The following is a 17288-nucleotide window of genomic DNA, read 5'->3' as shown; positions in this document are numbered from 1 at the left end:
CCCGGGGACTCTGCCGTGCTGTTAATTTATCTTATGATGTCAGAGCTGGAATGGACCTTACATCATCCAGACCAAACTGCAGCAGGAAGAGCTGTCAGCCATTCCTTTCCTGTCCTCACTCCCACTCCCACAGATGTTCAGTCCATTACAAAATCCTGACAATGCTATTTCACAGTGCTTTTGCATCTGCCTCATTTTCATCCCTTGTCCCCTGTTCCTATTCTGAGGCTAATGACTCCCCTCCTCACTATTGCAATAGCCACCTCACTGAATTCCTGGCCTCTGATTCACTCTCCTTTCAATCCATGCTGCCTCTGGAGAAAACTTTCCAGAACATGTTTATAAACCTGCAGCAGCTTTCAGGATAACATCTAAATTCCTAAGCATGGCATTCAAGGCTTTCATACATCCTGTCCCTGACTTCTCCAGGGTGAGTTTCCTGGTTCTCCCTGGTCCCACAGCCCTGGCACACCCTGCCTCTGAGCCGCACGTTAAGTACCTTGTGCTGTGATCCAGGTTTGAGGCGCTGACTCCCTGACTTGGCTCTCCCCAGTGCCAGAGACTGACCAGGACTCAGTAGGTGCCTGTTGACGGAGGCAGCCAGCTAGACCAGGAACACGTGTCTCCTGGCTGCAGCTAAGGGCTCTTTCTACCACACTGTACTTCTGGGCCCTGCTACTAGTGTGGACAGTGATTCTCAGCGAAGTAATTTTGGTCAGTCTCCAGGAAGAGGGTTGGGTGCCTTCGCTTCCACCCTGCCGCCCAACCCTGGGTCCCCTATCCCTTCCACCTTCTTACCTACAAGGGAGCCCCCACAGAAGGGCGACCCATTCCGGTGTGTCAGCATGGCAATCCAGGGGTTGGTGCCCTTCTGGGCTGGGCGTCCATTGAAGATCCTGGCCATCAGCTTCCGGGAGAACTTGGGGATCCCACACACTGCAGCCAAGAGAGGGAGGGACAGATCATGCTCTGGGCTCTGTCTTTCCCTTTGCCAGAGCTACCAGCTTATCACCCTTTGTTAGGAACATCTGTTATTTTTGGTCTCCCAATATCCATTTCCCCTTTCATTAACAGCACCCCATTTTCCCTCTGGGGTCCACTCTTCCCCCTTCTTAGTCCATATGTCCTGAGTTGGAGTGACCCTACTTCTGGTTCTAGGGGTAGGAATGTGACCCAGACCTGACTAATTAAAGACTCTCATCCTCTGGTCCCAGGGATTGCTCGGAGATGGGATCGTAACCCTAGTTAGGCCAATGAAAGTCTGACTTGGGAATTTTGCTAAATATTAGAAAAAGAGAAGGCTTTTCTCTGCTAGGGTTGCTAAGCTGCTGGCTATAAGCCCAGATCTGCCAATGATCACTTCTTTGAGTCTGCTGAGAATGATGCTACTAACAGAGAAAAAAGTAGAGCTAGAAGATGAGGAGAGAAGCAAGAGAGATTATATCCTGATATTTGAGGTCCTTGATCTAACCATACCTGAAGCCTTTTGGTATGGACTTTTAGCTATGTAAGCCTATAATTCTCTCTCTTTTTTGTTCCTTTAAGTTGTTTATGTTGGATTTCTGTCACATAAATGAAAGTCTTGACTAGTAAAGAATTTTCATCCTCTATCCACAGGGATCTCTTCTCCTCAGAGAAGCCCTTCCTCAGGGCCATGGGGGATTGAAGACCCCCACCATAAGTATCTGCCTGCTCCCTACTCTGTTTCCATTGACTTGGATTCACAGACATAGACACACAGAACCTTATAGATGAACAGATCTTGGAGACCATCTAGTCTTCCCTCTCATCACATAGCTAAAGAAACCGGGGCCTAGAGAAGGGAATTGACTTGCCAAAAGTTATTCTATGAGTTAGTGGCAAGACTCTAATTCTAGGTCTCCTGATTTCCAACTCTGGCCTTTACCCCACCACTAACTGTTACCTACGTGGCTTCCCGGAGCACTCATACCTCAAGATATCCGCCTTCTTTGTAGCTGTTATCAGGCTGGGTAGGGCTGGGGAAAATCACAGATGAATGTACTGCAACCTGACAGCATCTTCAGCGTCTCCAACATCATCACTCTACACGCGCTTGGCCAACTGCCCCAGGCTAACCTCCTGCCCCCACTCCCAGCAGATACTCCGAGCCTGCCGGTTGGGAACTTCCCCAACCATCCTCCTCTCCATCTGCTTCCTCTGTAAACTTTCTTCTCTTCAGAACTAATTCTAGGCTCTGGATCTCCTCACTTCCAAACTCATGGGGACCTGGCTTTGGGGATTCTCATCCCTCTCCTGACTCTTGCATCTCTCCTTTGTCTGTGCCTCCAAAACGTGGTCAAGCCATCTTATCCTAAAATCAAACTTCTGCTTTCCTTGCTTCTCATTCATTCCACAGTCTTTCCCTCTCCTCCCTTCCATAGTCTAGCTTCTAGAAAGAGGAATTGACAGTCTCCTTTGGAGGTGGATTCAGAAGAAGAAAGTGCCATGCTCTGTATGACCGTGGAAATAAAGTGGCCATTGCATATTTAATAGATCCACAACCACTGATGGAGATAGAATGGCTTTGGCCCATATGTGGAACTTCCACAGTGATATTTACACATACAGGAGGATACTATTTGAAATTTTAGCTCATGTATTCTTCATCCCTAGGAATTTCTCTTGCCCTGTGGCTCCCCACTTTTGAAGCTGGAGCATCCATTGTTTTAGGTGAGGCTAGATACGCTTTGACCTTTGAAAGAGCAAAGCAGAAACCAAAGTTTGGAAATATAGACTTTCATTCAAAGAGTTAGGCATTGTGGTAAAAGATTTATAGGTTTCACGGAACCAAAACCTGGAGAACTGAACATATAATTTTCACTATAAGCCATAGAGAAGGGAGGATGGAGGGCAGTTTCCTGCCTCAGGAAAGAGATAAAAATGTAGGAGAAGCCTGGAGAGAAAGGGAGGGAGGGAGGGGAGGAAGAGAGAGAGAGAAGAGGAGAGGAGAGGAGAGAAAGGAAGGGAAGGGAAGGGAAGGGAAGGAGGAGGAGGAGGAGGAAGAGGAGGAGCAAGAAGAGAGGGAGGGAAGGTTAGGGACTTTAAACACAGATCCTCTCCCAGAGCTGACAGTAGACACCTGGTCCCTGTCCCCAGGGATGTCCAGCGTGGAAGCATTCCTCTGGACTGTCATGTGGCAGGTGCCCTGTTGACTACTTCATCCCTCTTGACGCTTTCCCTCCTTGGCATCTGAAGCACTTCTCTTCCTATGTTTCTGATCCCTCTTTTTTGTCTCTTTCTTGGGGTTTCTCTTCTCCTTTCCATGCCTTCCAGTGCTCTGTCCCTTTTCTTTTCTGCAAACTTCCAGTAGATAATACCATCTCTGCCCACGTCATCATACCACCTATACCCTGATGGATTTCAAATCAGCGTCTCTCATCTGCCCTCTCCTCTGAAATATTCCTTCCTTCCTAACATCTCCAGCTGGATTGCTCATAAACTCCTCAAACACAGCAAAACCAAGCTCTGGTTTCCACCCTTCACCAACCTTCTCCCCTTTGTTATTCCAGATGTCTATTAATGTCTGCATGGACCGTACCCTTCTTGCCTCTCTTCTTCAACCCTCATATTCAATCAGCCACTAAACCAGTAAACAATCACCAGGAGAAGCAGAGAGTAATGTGTCTTCTCCACTCCATGTCACAGCGTGATTTCCACGTAACCTCATGACACCTCAGTGTCTCCATATGTCACAACATAAAGTCCAAATATCTAGAGGAAAGTAAAAATCTGAAATGTAATGGAACACAAGACCTGATAACCCTTGAAAGCAGCTACATATAAAGTGTAAAGCATAGTTTAGGTTTCTTTTAGTTTTCAGTAGTGTAAAAAGCATAACATTTTCATTATGATACAAACCCAGAACAAACGCATTGCCACACCCACACCCCCGCGCCTGCACTATTTCACACAACAGCCGTTACACCAAGCCCTGCCAACATACTACTTAAATGTTTTTAAACTCCCTCCGCCCCCACATCTGCACTGTCATAGCCCTAGGTCTGGTGGGTTTTCACCATCTCTCCCCAGAGTGTTTGCAGTAGCTTCTCAACTGCTCTCTGTAGCTCAGTGCCCACCCCGCCCCCACCACTTTCCACACCATGCTGCCCACTTCAGACCTGGTGATACAGAATTTCTCATGAGTGGGACCCAGGAATCTGCATTTCTAACAAGCACCACAGGTGATTCCGATAGACCCCAATTAGAGAATCACTAGTTACATGACAGAGTGCAAACTTAGTATGCAAGACTCTCAACTTTCCCTCAATCCTCACTGCTCCCACTCCACTCATGCATGCTTTCCTGCTCGATTCTGTCCGCTTGGACCCTTCTGTCCCATCTCCTAGCGCGTCCTTTGAAACCTCTCTGCAAAGCTCACCAGATCCCCTTCACTGTATGAATCTCTCCCTCCGTTAAGTTCTCATAGTACCGCAATCTCTACCCCTCTTACGACACTTGACTCTTTTAGCCCGTGTGAGACCTAGATGCACACAACCCTGCCTTGCATGCTAGTTTGAGCTCTTTGAAGTCAAGGACCTAAATGGCAGGTGATTCAATGAAGGAACGTGCATGTCAATAACCAACTCCATTCCTCATCATCCCTTCTTAGATGATGTCTGGGTGACAAAAGTTGTACTTTTTCTGTAATGAGAGGTATTTTGGCTTAATGAGAGGCCAGTTTCTCTTCATAGTGTCAAAGAAACCAAACATCAACAATAACCAAACTCTAAAACGAAGGCTGTTGATTATCCACAGAGGGTTTATTTCCATGTTAGACCCCTGACAGGAGAAACGGAGTGCCAGAGGCCCCTGACAGAGCAGTGAAGCTTGTGATAGAAAATATACAAAATATAGCATCCTTTACACGCACTGTTCATAGACATAGGAGTGTGTTTTCATGAACTGACTGGAAAAGGGGACAGTTCCCACTTGTTTTCTTGGAATCCCTCTCAGGGTTTCCCTGGCTGCCTTTCTCTGATGGAGAATCCCCAGGAGAGCGAGGTCCAGGGAGAAGAAGGATGATCAGCCTGGTGTGGGCCAGGGAAAGGCTGTTGACAATAGGAAGCACTGAGTGCTGGAGCTGGAAGGACTCTGAGGGGGATCTAATGCCTTCCTTTTAAAGATTGGGAAACTGAGGTCCAGAGAGGGAAAGTGATTTGTCAAAGTTTATACAGCCAGTTAGAGGCAGAGCCAGAGCTAGAACCCAGGACCCTTGTTTCTTCATCTCTTCTCACTTCCTTTCACTAGCAAGTTTCTGCTTCCCTTGACTCTGGTTCCTGGAAACCATAAGAGTGGATCTCTCTGAACATCCATGGATGGATGTCTAGAATCCATGGTGGATTCTCTGAAGAGCTCAGATCGTGGACACACTGCTCAGTCTGATGGATCAGGTCACTGCTAACGTCCTAAGCCCACCTTTCTTCCATTTTCCTGCCCAGAAGCACAGCAGGGCATAGTGTGGGCCTTTTCTTTTTCTCGGGATCCAGCTGAGTCTCCAGGCCTGAGGCTGTGGCTCAAGTAGTCTTTTCAGATAATACATTTCAAGGCTGGAAGTTTGCTTTGTGCTTGTCTGGAGTGGCAGATGTGGACACTCCATGTTGTCAGCTGGTATTGAGTGACATATGGGCCCAAATTACTGTTCTGAGTTGCCAGTAGGAATTTAGCGGGGTTGGGGAGCCTCCCACTGCTTTTGTTCTCCCCCACAGTCACCACAAACCATCCTAGCTTTCTCTTTCTCCTTTGAAATTCCTTTAATAGGGAACATGAAGGATAAGACTTAGACTGCAAGAAGCTTTTGGGAGAGAAATCTCAGGGACAAAACTACTTAAGGCATTTCACTAGGAGAGAGGGGCCTCTGGGGTATCACCCCTGTGTCCCGAAACCTGTGTGGTGTTCTCCTAGAAGAGGGACTAGACCTGTCTGTGCTCAGAGGGCAGAGCTGGGAAGATACATGGACTCAGCATTCAGCTCAATGTAAGAAAACATTTCCTAACAACCAGGTCCAAGCTCGGTTACACCAACAGTGGCAGCAATGGGTTTGATAAATGAATAGGAGTGAAGAAGGCCACGGGGTGGAGAGGAGTGCTGAGTTGGCCCCAGATCTAGCTCCCTCATTGTATTGCTGGGGAGAGTGAGGCCCAGAGAGGGGAAGGGACTTGCCCAGGGCCATGGACACGGGTCTCTTGTGTAGAGACTCTTCCCAATACCACACTGTTGCCTCTCAGGGTCCCGGGGGGCTGTCTCGGGAGGCTGGGAGCAGCGTGTTCCATTCCATTTAGTCTCGTGAATAACATGGAGTGTGCCGTTGGAAGTGTGTGGTGCAGCCTTACTCAGGCTGGGGCAGGGCAGGCAGGCAGGACCTGAGGAAGTCAGTCAGCTCACCGCTCCACTTGGAGCTCCCCCAGACCTTGCGGGGAGCCCATCTGCTCCCATAACCAGTCCACATAGTTGGAGACCTTTGTGTAGACCCCATACACCTGCTTGCTGCCACATTCTTCAGGGCCCCCCCAGGACACCAGGCCTTGGGCCACCCAGCGCTGGCTCAAGTCATCAAGAATGACAAAGGCCCCGCCACTGTCTCCAAGGCACGTGTCCTTGCCGCCCTCATAGTAGCCGGCACAGAACATGTTCTCTGTGACGCTATAGTTGCCCGACCGGGACTCATAGCTGGTTTTGCACTCGGCGTGCGGCACCACAGGTAACTTGACGTATTGCAGGACATCTGACAAGGTCCGCGTGCCACTGCTGATGATCTCATCCACCGTCACGTTAGGATTGGAGATGCCCCAGCCGGCTACCAGGCCCAGCATATAGGGTGCAGGGCCTTCGGGCTCAGGCCTCGGAAGGCAGATGGGCATGACATGGGGTCCCAGGGGCACGGGCTCCCGCAGCTGCACCAGAGCTATGTCGTGGTTGTAGTTCTGGATGTTGAAGTCTGGGTGGAGCACCACTCGGGCAGCTGAGCTGTTGACAGCCCCCGATTTGTCCCTCACGTCATGCAAGCCCAGGTAGACGGTAACATGCTCCTTGGAGACCGGTGTCACTGTGTTATCTCTGCGCTGGGAGCGCAGCACATGGGCTGCGGTGAGGATCCAGGACTCAGAGAGCAGGGCCCCACTCCCAAACCACTTGTCATTTGGCACCCTCGAGGTATCCTCCACCACTATGAGGGCCTGCCATGGGAAGAGGCCCGGCTCGGCATTCCGGCCCCCAATGATCCGCTTGACCAGGTTTGGCAGGGAGCGGGAGGGCTGACCACACACTGTAAGGAGAAGGAGGGAGTGGGGACAAGAGACAGAGACTGGTCAGGTCAGCCATGTGAAGAGAACCACTGAAAGAAATTCACATCTCATCCCCTGTAGATTATGCCACCACAGGACCCTATGCTATATCACAGGGCCATGCTAGCCTGGGGGAGCTCTATGTGGGGTTATCTTTGGCCAAAGTCTTTCTAGTCTGGCCCATCTATATTCTGGCCTTCTGTAGCCAGGTCATCTATGGAACTATTTCATACATGGGCCTTCATCACCTTGAACCATTTCCAGCCAAGATCACTTTTTGCCTGGACCATCTTTAGCCAGGTCTATCTCTAGCAGTACTCATTCCTCCCCTTTCTTCCTTAGAAAGGCATCTCATATCTCAGAAGTGGACCATACTGTGGGTGCTTAGAAAACGTCGGAAAACCATAGATCATGGGCTTTGAGAGATAGAAGGAAACTAAAAGACTGTCTAGCAGGTCACAGCAAACAATGGACTGTGAGCCAACACACTTGGGACTTTGACCTGGCTTTTCTCTCCTATGTCCTATGTTACTCTGGATAAGTAAATTTCTCTGGCTGGATTTCATTTTTTGATCTGCTGAATGAGGCAGTGGGTCAAGATGATCTCCAAGGATACTTTAATTCCAAATTCCTTTGATTTTTATTTTATTTGTCCTGGCCACCCCCATTTTATAGGTGAATAAAATGATCCAGAGGTTAAACGATTAGCCTAAGGTCACATGGATATTAAGTTGAGTAGCAGGGGATTAACTAGATTCTAAGATCAATGTCTTATCCTGTATCCCACAATGCCTCCTTATAGATGAAGATGACGTCATGGGCCCTCCAACCTTTTCTTCTCTGGCCTGAAGGACTCATGCTGTGAAGGGATGCCCAGGGCACCGAAGATTAAAGAAAGGTGGCATAATCTACAAGCAATGATGCATGGGCCCTGTTCGGAGCCACCCATCATTGCACCCAGGAACCCTGTAGTACCTTCAGGGGAAGAAGAAAGGTCTGCTCAAACTTCGTTCCACCAAGTTGTACCCTGAGCATGCACATGCACCACCAGCCTCCTGCAGCCAAATGCCTTTGGCCCATGAGCAGAGGGTCTTCAGTACCAGCCCCCCACTGACTAAGAACAAACTCACATGGGCCCTTCCCATCAGGGTTTCTTAGGCCTGGGAGGTAAGTCTGGTGTGAGCGTGGGCCTCCTCCTAGTTGCAAATGGCCAGGATATACTCCTTGGTCCTGGACACTTTCAATAATTCTTTAAAGACCAAGGAGCATTTGTGTTTTCTTGGCAACTTGGGGAGGTCATGCTTTCAGCAACCCAATGCTTTTCAGATGCTCTGCTTCCTGATGCCAAATGCTTCTTACATGATCATGAGACACTCTGTTGTTCACCCCAGGCCAGATGTGAGCTGGTCTTAGCTAACTCTCTGTGGCTTGGCCTTTCAGAGTTGACAGCCAGATTCCCAACTACAAGCAGCAGCCTATGTGTGACACCTCAAGGGAAGTCTGTGACTGGCCCTACACAACAAATCATTTAGTGCTGAAAGGCCCTTTTCTGATGAGGGACATGCCAGTTGCTCAGTCCATGGTCACAACAAAGCCAGTGCTGAGTGGTGCCTTTCTTCAACCAAGGTGCTAGTGTCACACCCCAGGTCACAGATTGTCAGAGCTGGGGAAGCTTGGAGAACAGCTAATTTACAGATGGAGAAATTGAGGTTCAGAGAAGGCAAGTGACTCAAAGTCATTAGTGGCAGAGCCAGAAGTGGAGCCCATTTCTTCTGATTCTATCTTCATTTTCTCCACTAACGTCTATTTTTCTTCTTGATATTCTCTTGTCCTTTTAAGAGGTTGAATGATGCAACAAACCTTTGAGAGAGCTCATTGAAATGGGGCCATTCTTATTGGCTGTTATCATTCTCCATCCAGTCTGTCCTGGGACAAAAGAATCTTCTTGAAATACTAGAGCTTCAGCTGTGCTGAAGCCAGATTTGGGCTCTAGAAGACTGGAGGTACTAAGGGAGGGCCCTTAAAAAAATGTGATATTCTAGAATTCTGGGTTCATGAGTTGGCAGGAAACATAATCAGAGTCAAAAATGGCTCAGCATCACTTGTGTTGACATCCAAAGTCTTGGGTTCACCTTCCAGCTCTGCCCCTACTTTTCTGTGAGTGGCCTTGGGTAAATTATTACACTTCACTGATCCTTAGTTTTCTCATGTGTAAAATAAGGGGCAAATAATATCTGCTTAACAGGTTCCTTGGAAAGGTGGATGTTATGAGGCTAGATGAAATGGCTTTCTCCATTCTGGCTTGCTTGCGTTCAATCTCATTGTTTTAGGAGGAGATAATTTGGAAATCTCTGGCCTGGTCTAACGATACACCATGGTTCTTCCAAATACCAGGTATTAAAGGAATTTCATGACTCATTGTATCCAAGATGTTTCGCATAAATACAGAGGATGATGACCATTTAGAGTTACAGAATGTCATGGATCACCTGGTCCTGCTCCCTCACTTCTGAGGTGTGGAATCCTAGGCCCAGAGAGGTGAGATTACTTACCAAATACGACAATTAGGAAATGAGGGCACCAGGACTAGGACCCAGCCCCTGACTCCCAGTTCAGTGCGTCTCCCCCCTCCAGAGGTTGCAGCATGGCTGCCCAGGATGGAATCCACCAGCAGTGCTGTTTTCTTTGAGCCACATAGTATTCTAGCCAAACGGGAATTTGCCCCTCCAGTTTGCCACAGTTCCACCACTCCTCATCTCTGAGGCATCACTAACTGTGGCCCTTGGGTGTGTTCCTGGCTAAGCCTAAATGAGATGATGGGGTCAGCAGAGTGGGGGGGTTGACCTTTTCCCTGTGTCAACTCCTCACGAGTTCCTTCTTAGGCATAAAGCCCTCCTAAGTCAAGGCTTCCCAACCAGTCCTCACCCTTCCACTCACAGACTACCACATGTGGTGACTTACTCCTTCTCTGGGATCTCATAGCACTTGCAATGGCCAAAACTGACTCCCAAATGTTCTTAAGTATAATGGTAGACGAGTCTATAGCCTTTCCATTTTAACATCTAATCTAACATCTAGAAGCCTACTGAGTGAATATTCAGGGTTACTAAAATGTACCATTCAAATGACATACTTGTGCCACCAACACTTAATGCAACCCAACACTTAAGCACACTGCAGAGCTCCTGCTATTCGAGCGAATGTGCAGACAGAATCAGCACCACTCCTTGGTGCTATCTTGAATGGCTGTATCTTTCAATTATCGCTATTCTTGCTTTTTCTTAAGTGTAAATTTCTGTGTTGTGAACATTAGATTTAATTTTTTGTGTGTTATTTGTTTAACTCTATGGTGTGCATTTGGGGCTACAAGTTTCTAATAAGTCAATTTGAATATACGTATGCACTATGGTTGCAATGCAAATCATCCATACTTTTAATGCTAAAGCAAATATCCACAAAGTATCCCCCAAATCTGTATGCACAGTGACACTCCCTGTTACCACAAAATTCTTTTCTCATTTTAAAGTGAGGAAAGTAGGTGAGCCATGGGGAGGCAGCACTCAGTAACACTTGAACACATTGCCCTTTGGAAGAATTTCTTACTCTGTCCTATAGTTATTTGTTAGTTGTCTGATTTGTCCGTCTCCTTTACAGCATAGTGCATGCTTGAGGACAGCATGCCCACTTTCTTGATTTTCCTGGCACACAGCAGGTGCATATACAAGCTGTGTGGGATGAAAAACCTGGTGGGAAGGGAGCAGAACTGCAGACAGAGGAGACAGGAAGGCTCTTGGCATGATAGAACAGGCTGAATAGAGAGCCTGATTGGTTTGAGAAGGTATGAGGTTGGGCTTCTCTGACCTTCGACCCTCTGAAGATATCTCTTAAAAAACAATAAAGCATCATGGTCCCACCCCCCACTCCATTAACAACTAGAGCACCTGGCACCTGAGGGCCTCGGATGGGAGACCTTGAGGCAGAGGACTTGAGGGTGAGATACCTGGCAGGCAGGTGGGCCGGCTTCTCCCCAGTACTTCATTCATCCAGACTCCTTGCTCAGAACATGTATATATACCTGGGAGAGTGAGGAAAGGTTGGAGCAGAGGGAGAAAATGGTTGGTTTATAGCACATGGAAAAATAGAGCTGGGTTCTTAATTCCTCTATTGAGGATCATTGCAAGTCTTCCAAATAGTCTTTCTGATGCAAGTCTCTCTAAGCCATTCCTCTCTGCAACCTGATGGACTTTCCAAAGTGAGAATCTGACCATGTCCCTCCTCTACTCAATATCACCAATAGCTCCCCATTCTTAGACTCTTCAGCACGGTGTCCAAGGCTCGGTGCAATCTGACTCCTGCCTGTCTGGGGACTGCTTCCTCCTCGTCCGGCCCTGCCCAGCCCCTGGCAGGCACTTCTCATCATTAGTCACGCAGCTCTAGGTTCACATGGCTCTCTGTGGTGCACTTGCCCTTCCCTCCCTTCTCCACTTAACAAACTCTTTAGTAAACCACACTTGTGTCCGCCATCTCATTTGAGTCTTATAATAGCTCTGTGAGCTATTTCACTGCTCCTTTTTTGAAGTGAGGAATTGGAGCCTTTGAGAAATTACAAGAATTTTCTTGGTGCTAGTCTGTGGCAGAGGCAGAACTGATCGGCCTTCACATCTCCCTGACGGTTGCTTCTCTGCTGGAGGCTGTGAGTGTGTATGTGTGGGTGTTGGGGTGCCATGTGGTCTAACTCTCGGGAGTGTGCGCCTGAGGCAGGGAGACATGAGGCATATCTCCAAGTGTTTCTCTTCCCAGTTCCTCCCAAACTGTGGCCAATGGGCTGGCTGTTTCAGCCTCCAGCTTAATCCTGAGGGTGGGAGCAGGAGTCGGCTGGGTTAGCATGGAGGGCTTACCTGTGATGTTGTGGAGCATCTTGTAGTGGGGCTGCTGGCAGGAGTATCTGATCTCAGATTTGTATGTGGTAAGTTTGTTCCTGGTGGAGAAGGTGACCAGCCCATGTTCCAGCTCTGCTGGGGCTCCACAGTCTGCAACTGAGAAAGAAGAGAGTGAGATCCCTCAATTACCCTCTGTTCTTCCTCTTGGGTCTGTCTGGTGGGTCTGTCTTATATGGATGTGCAGGTTGTGCACTGCACACAAATCCAGAGAACAATATTATAGTCTATGAGATTGGTGACCCAGGGATTGTGCAGGGGACAACCTTGCAGTCACCAGTGGCCCTGCTTTTGGGGCCTCTCCCATCTATTGTGTGGTCAACTCACCTGGCCTGGTGTCAATTCCAGGGCAAGGGCAGGTCTGCTGAGCTTTAAGCAGACCACAATCTCTTCCCCACCAGGGCCCTTTAATTGATTCCAGTTCTATTGTGCAATCATCTTAGCCTCTTCTGCACAAGCATGAAGCCTGTGGCTCAGCGAGAAAATTCTGGCTCACTTGAACCAAAGAATCTTCTCTTCTTCCAGACTCAACACATGCTGAGTAAGAATAGTTAATGTGTTCACATTGGAGCTTGGCATAAAAAAACACAAAAACAAACAAAAAGAAACAGAGCTCCTGCATGAGTCCATAGCCTCACCCTGCTGGCTCCCCGCAGGCACAGAAGGCAGGAAGTGGGGTCAGGGGTGGACCAACTTTGAGTCTTCATCTGCTCATTTTCTCCAGTTGTTGGTGCGTGGACATTGGGGCTGGCTGTAGGACAAGACCCAAGATGCCTACTCCTCAGAGGCGGTCTTAGGGGAGCTTGCCAGCCCAGCTAGGTCTTAGGGGAGTTGCCAGCACTGATAGAGTCCAGCACGAGTCTGCTGAGAGCCAGGTCAGAGGCTGAGGACCTAGTTTGTCTGCATCTCTTCAGGGGCCTCCATTAGGGGGTGGTGCTCATTTCTAAGGAAATCCTAATCTAAGGTCTAACAGCCTCTGCCAGAGTTAAAGAATCATAGAACAATCATAGAACTTCACAGTTGAAAAGGAATTTGAAAGCAGGCAATCCAGAATATCATCTCTACAGATGAACCCAGAGAGGAGACTTGACTGGTCTAAGGTCATGTAGCGACTTATGGTCAGACAACTAGAACTGACCTTAAACTCAGTGTTCTTTTAAGTAAACCAAACTGACAGTTCTTAAGGATCTGTTTTCTAGCTAAACCGGCCTACAATTCATATTAGCTGAGTAGTGGTGGACATTAGCTGTCAATCATCTGATAATTTCAGAGGACCGCGTTCCAAAGCTGTGGCAGAATTTCCAGAGTTTCCCTCCTCCTGAATTTTACCTGCTCACCTTGGGAAACAGAGAGAGGGCAATTTATCCCTGAGATGCTATACAGAAATTGAGATTTTTAATTTTAGGACTCCAAATGCACCTTTCTGATTGAATAGAGTTATCTAACTTAAAATATAGATAACTCAAAGGCCCTCCAGGCTGGAGGAGAGGGGTGAAGGATGGGAGGACATGCAGATACCTCCTATCCACAAAGGAGGCAAAGTCAAGAGAACTGGTTAGTGTTCTGTCTTGGCCTCTAACTCCCTGGACAAATCATTCCCATCTGTTTTGATCACCCCAAGTGGGGACACTCTTCTACACTGCAAGGAGAGCGTGGGAGGGTCAGCACTAGGATAACAAGAGGCAATAATATTTATTTAAAGCTAAAAACAATTTTAAATGTATTTTCCTGCTGAGTCTCACAGCAGATTTTTCTTCTTCTTTTAGGAAATGCCATTGATGGGTTCCGGGTTCTTGGTATTATGACTCTTGTCTCCCTTAGGTTTGGTCTAACGGGTCATTTGCCTGAGTTATCCTCGTGACCTATTACCTAGTTCCAGGTGGAGGAACTCCAGGGTTGGTCTTAGACATGGCGAGGTGGTCAGACTCCCGAGAGCCCGATACATGGCCAGCACTGGTAGGGAGAGATTTTCTGGATAGAGGGCCTGCTTTCACATCACTCCAAAGAAGTAACTTTGCCTGTGGATAAAGGTGGTCCTACAACCAGACAGAGGGAGTGATAAATAGTGGAAAATAGAGGTGACTTCAGCTTGGGTATAGTGAGTGGGGAAGGGGTGCACCTCTCCCCAAGTCTACAGTGGCAGGCAGAGAGCCATGTCTCTCTGGGACCTGGAGGCAACTTCCCCTTTCGAGGGGCCTCTAAGTTCTGCCCGGCACAATCAAAGATGCTATATCCAGACCCTGCTTCCTCAGCTGGTCTATCTTTTTTCTTTAGGAAGGATCTCATCCCTTTCTCTAAAGCTCCCTCTGCCCGCTTCTACTCTCTGGAATCAAAAGGCTCTTCCTTTTCCCATTCCCTTGGCCTCTCTCTCATCATTCTCTGGGGCACGATGTAGCACCCCACACCCTGTCTCCGCTGTCACCTCTTGCTGCCATTTACTTTCCTTCAGACACACCTTTCTTGACCTGCCATCCTGAGCGTGCTTTGCCACAGTTTGGGGGCTTCCTAGAGAACTGCACACAATCGGCTCACCCTGCCCTCAGGACCCAGGATGCCCCCACCCTAGCCTCATCTTCATCCTGCCCTCGGTGCACTTGTGCTCCAGCATCGCAGACCCCTCGCTCTGCTGCTCTCTCGCCTGCCTGCCTCTCTCCCCACACAGGAAACCCTGTGGTCCATGCTCTGGACCCCCGCCTCGAGGCCTTGATCGAACATTGCTTCTTCTTGAAAGCCTTTTCTCACTTTTCTAATCAGATAGGGCCGCTTCCTCATTTCTCCCTAAGGAGCTTTTGTTCACCTCTCTCTGATGCACATATCTTATGTTGCCTGGTATCGCAATTACTTGGCTCCATTTCAAATCTTCTGCCTAAATTATAATTCCCTCTATTACACTGAGTACAGTATCTATTATACTTCGTGGGCTTAAAAATATCGATCCAGCTGACGCTTGTCTTTAGTGACTGCCCCATCTCCTCTCTCAGGGGCACCCCTGCCCTTGGATGGCACCGCAGTCTCTGGACTTCTCATTGTCCACTCTTGCAGGATTCTCCCCTCCTCAAGAGGCCATTTAACCACCAAATAGACTGAGCAGTCACCATGTAATGCAGAGGTTCTCTGATATGTCTATCCAGATTTTGTTCAGGCTGAAGCAGAGATTCCCAGCATGCTGGCGGCCACCCCACAGCCCTTTCTTTATCATTATTTATGACCCAGTGATGTCCCCCGGCACCAGAGCTGAGGGCCACTGCTTTCAAATGTGATACCTATTTTTTTAAAACTTTAATCAGGGAATTTTCAGAAATGCAAAATTTGCAAGCCCCAGAGGAAAGAACATCTGATGATGGAATTTCAGCCCTGTGTAAGGTGTAGATGGAACAGAAACTTTTGGGCATAAGAATATGTCTAGATATCCTAAAAATCCATGCTATATGAGTTATTGTTAGTTTCATCTATCATGGGTGTTAAGAAAATAGCAAAGGTAAAAACACTAAAGTCATAAAGTCACAGGCATTCTGGCCCATTTAAACTTGAAGTGTGGTGTGGCTTAGAAACCAGGGCCCACATTGACCTGGCCAGCCTAAGGCCATGTGATTGTATATTAAATCTTGTGTCTCTAGGACCAAAGTCATTTTTCCTTTGAGAAGAGTACAGTCCACTTAGAGTTGCTAAAAAAAAAAAATCCCCCATTGTCTTTTCATTATTTTCCAGAGTAATGTTTGGATGATGAGTGAACCCTGAAATGGAGAACTGTTCTCATACACACAGTGGTTTCAACTACTTGAGGCTGCGCGGCCTTGCTCAGCAGTCTAATCGGCACTGAAATGGGAAATGGAGTGTTGGCAGGGTGGGGAGGGGTGGAGTAGCTCTGGGACCCCAGGGGTCTTGTGAGTGATCCATTCCTGGATGTCTGCACTGTGTGGGGTCCCGTCATTCATTCTGTCACTTGCTCTGACTCGAGTTCGCTCTCCACATCCATTTCGGTTTCTGCCACCATGGTGAAGGTCAAAGAGGGGTCAGGAGGTACAGAGAAAGGAAGCAGAGAGAGGAAGAGAGAAAAATTAGCAAGCAAAGCAGAAACAGTTCATGCAGGAAATACAGAAATCATTCCACCAGAATTGATTAAGAATGCACAGTTTAGGTACAGCCAGTGTGAAGGACAGTTTGGGATTGTGGAATTTGTACCATTCTGAGAATTTGCACACTCATAAATCCTGGGTCATGGGGATTTTAACGTTCTGCCCCTGGAGCAAGCTTTGCATTCATCTGATCCCAACCCTCACGTGACAGATGGCATTCAGAGTGGAGTAGGACATATCCGGGGTCACCACAACAAGGTGGAGGCGGGGCAAGGACGACCACGCATAATTTTCACTTCCTGTTCCAGTGCAAGTTTCTTCACTGCACACACACACCTCCCGTCTGTTCCCAACCCCTTGCCCCACAGTCTCTGGGGACTCTCAATTTTTCAGTCTTCTTCATCTTTGCATCACCCCTAGGACCCAGCACATGCCTGGGATGGACAGATGCTCAGTAAATACCTAGTCAGTGAATGAGCAGAGATGCCAGGTGTCTGAATGGAGATTCGAATAGTCCTAATCCAGGCTATGCTGGGAAAATGGGTCATATTAGGGAGAAAAAAAATTTCTCTTGTCTTTAGTTCAAAATGACAGGCATTCTTTTGTATACCAACATAAGTCACATAAAATAGTACCACCAAATACATAGCACCTTACTCTACAACATTTCTGTTACAATAAAAAGCGTATGTGTTTCATCAGGGAAAAGAATTATTATTGAAGTTTCCAAAAGTGTGAATGAGAGGAACCAAACCTCATCCTGGTGAGTGGGTTGGGTGGGAGGAAGAAATAGCTGTATTTTGAGCTTTTCCTGGTGCCCCACGGGTATGATATGTACATCAACTCAGTTCTCAGAAAAATTTAGAAAGCAGGAAACTGAAGCGAAAAGAGTCTGAGTAAATTGCTTAGGGGCACTCAACTGGTTGAGTCTGGATTTGAATCTAGAACTTCCTGGCTCCAAGCCACATCATGTC

General features: G+C 47.8%; 1 protein-coding gene across 2 annotated transcripts in view; it reads right to left on the bottom strand.

The window, feature by feature from the left end:
* MASP1 (MBL associated serine protease 1) overlaps positions 1–17288 on the bottom strand; it is a 64304-nt gene that overhangs the window by 11145 nt on the left and 35871 nt on the right. Inside the window, exons 9-11 of one of the 2 annotated variants that reach the window (XM_004424590.3) lie at positions 12200–12337; positions 11302–11376; positions 799–936 (exon numbers count right to left, since the gene is read on the bottom strand). In XM_004424590.3, the coding sequence (XP_004424647.1) occupies positions 799–936; positions 11302–11376; positions 12200–12337 (351 nt within the window). Of the gene's footprint in view, positions 1–798; positions 937–4774; positions 7283–11301; positions 11377–12199; positions 12338–17288 lie in introns of those variants that run through there. The other variant, XM_004424589.3, reaches the window with a different exon arrangement.

The sequence above is a fragment of the Ceratotherium simum genome, chromosome 15 (genome assembly GCF_057802395.1).
Source record: "Ceratotherium simum simum isolate JZ-2026a chromosome 15, ASM5780239v1, whole genome shotgun sequence".
NCBI lineage: Eukaryota > Metazoa > Chordata > Mammalia > Perissodactyla > Rhinocerotidae > Ceratotherium > Ceratotherium simum.
The sequence above is the reverse complement of the archived record's forward strand: the minus strand, read 5'-3'. Positions and strand labels throughout refer to the sequence as shown.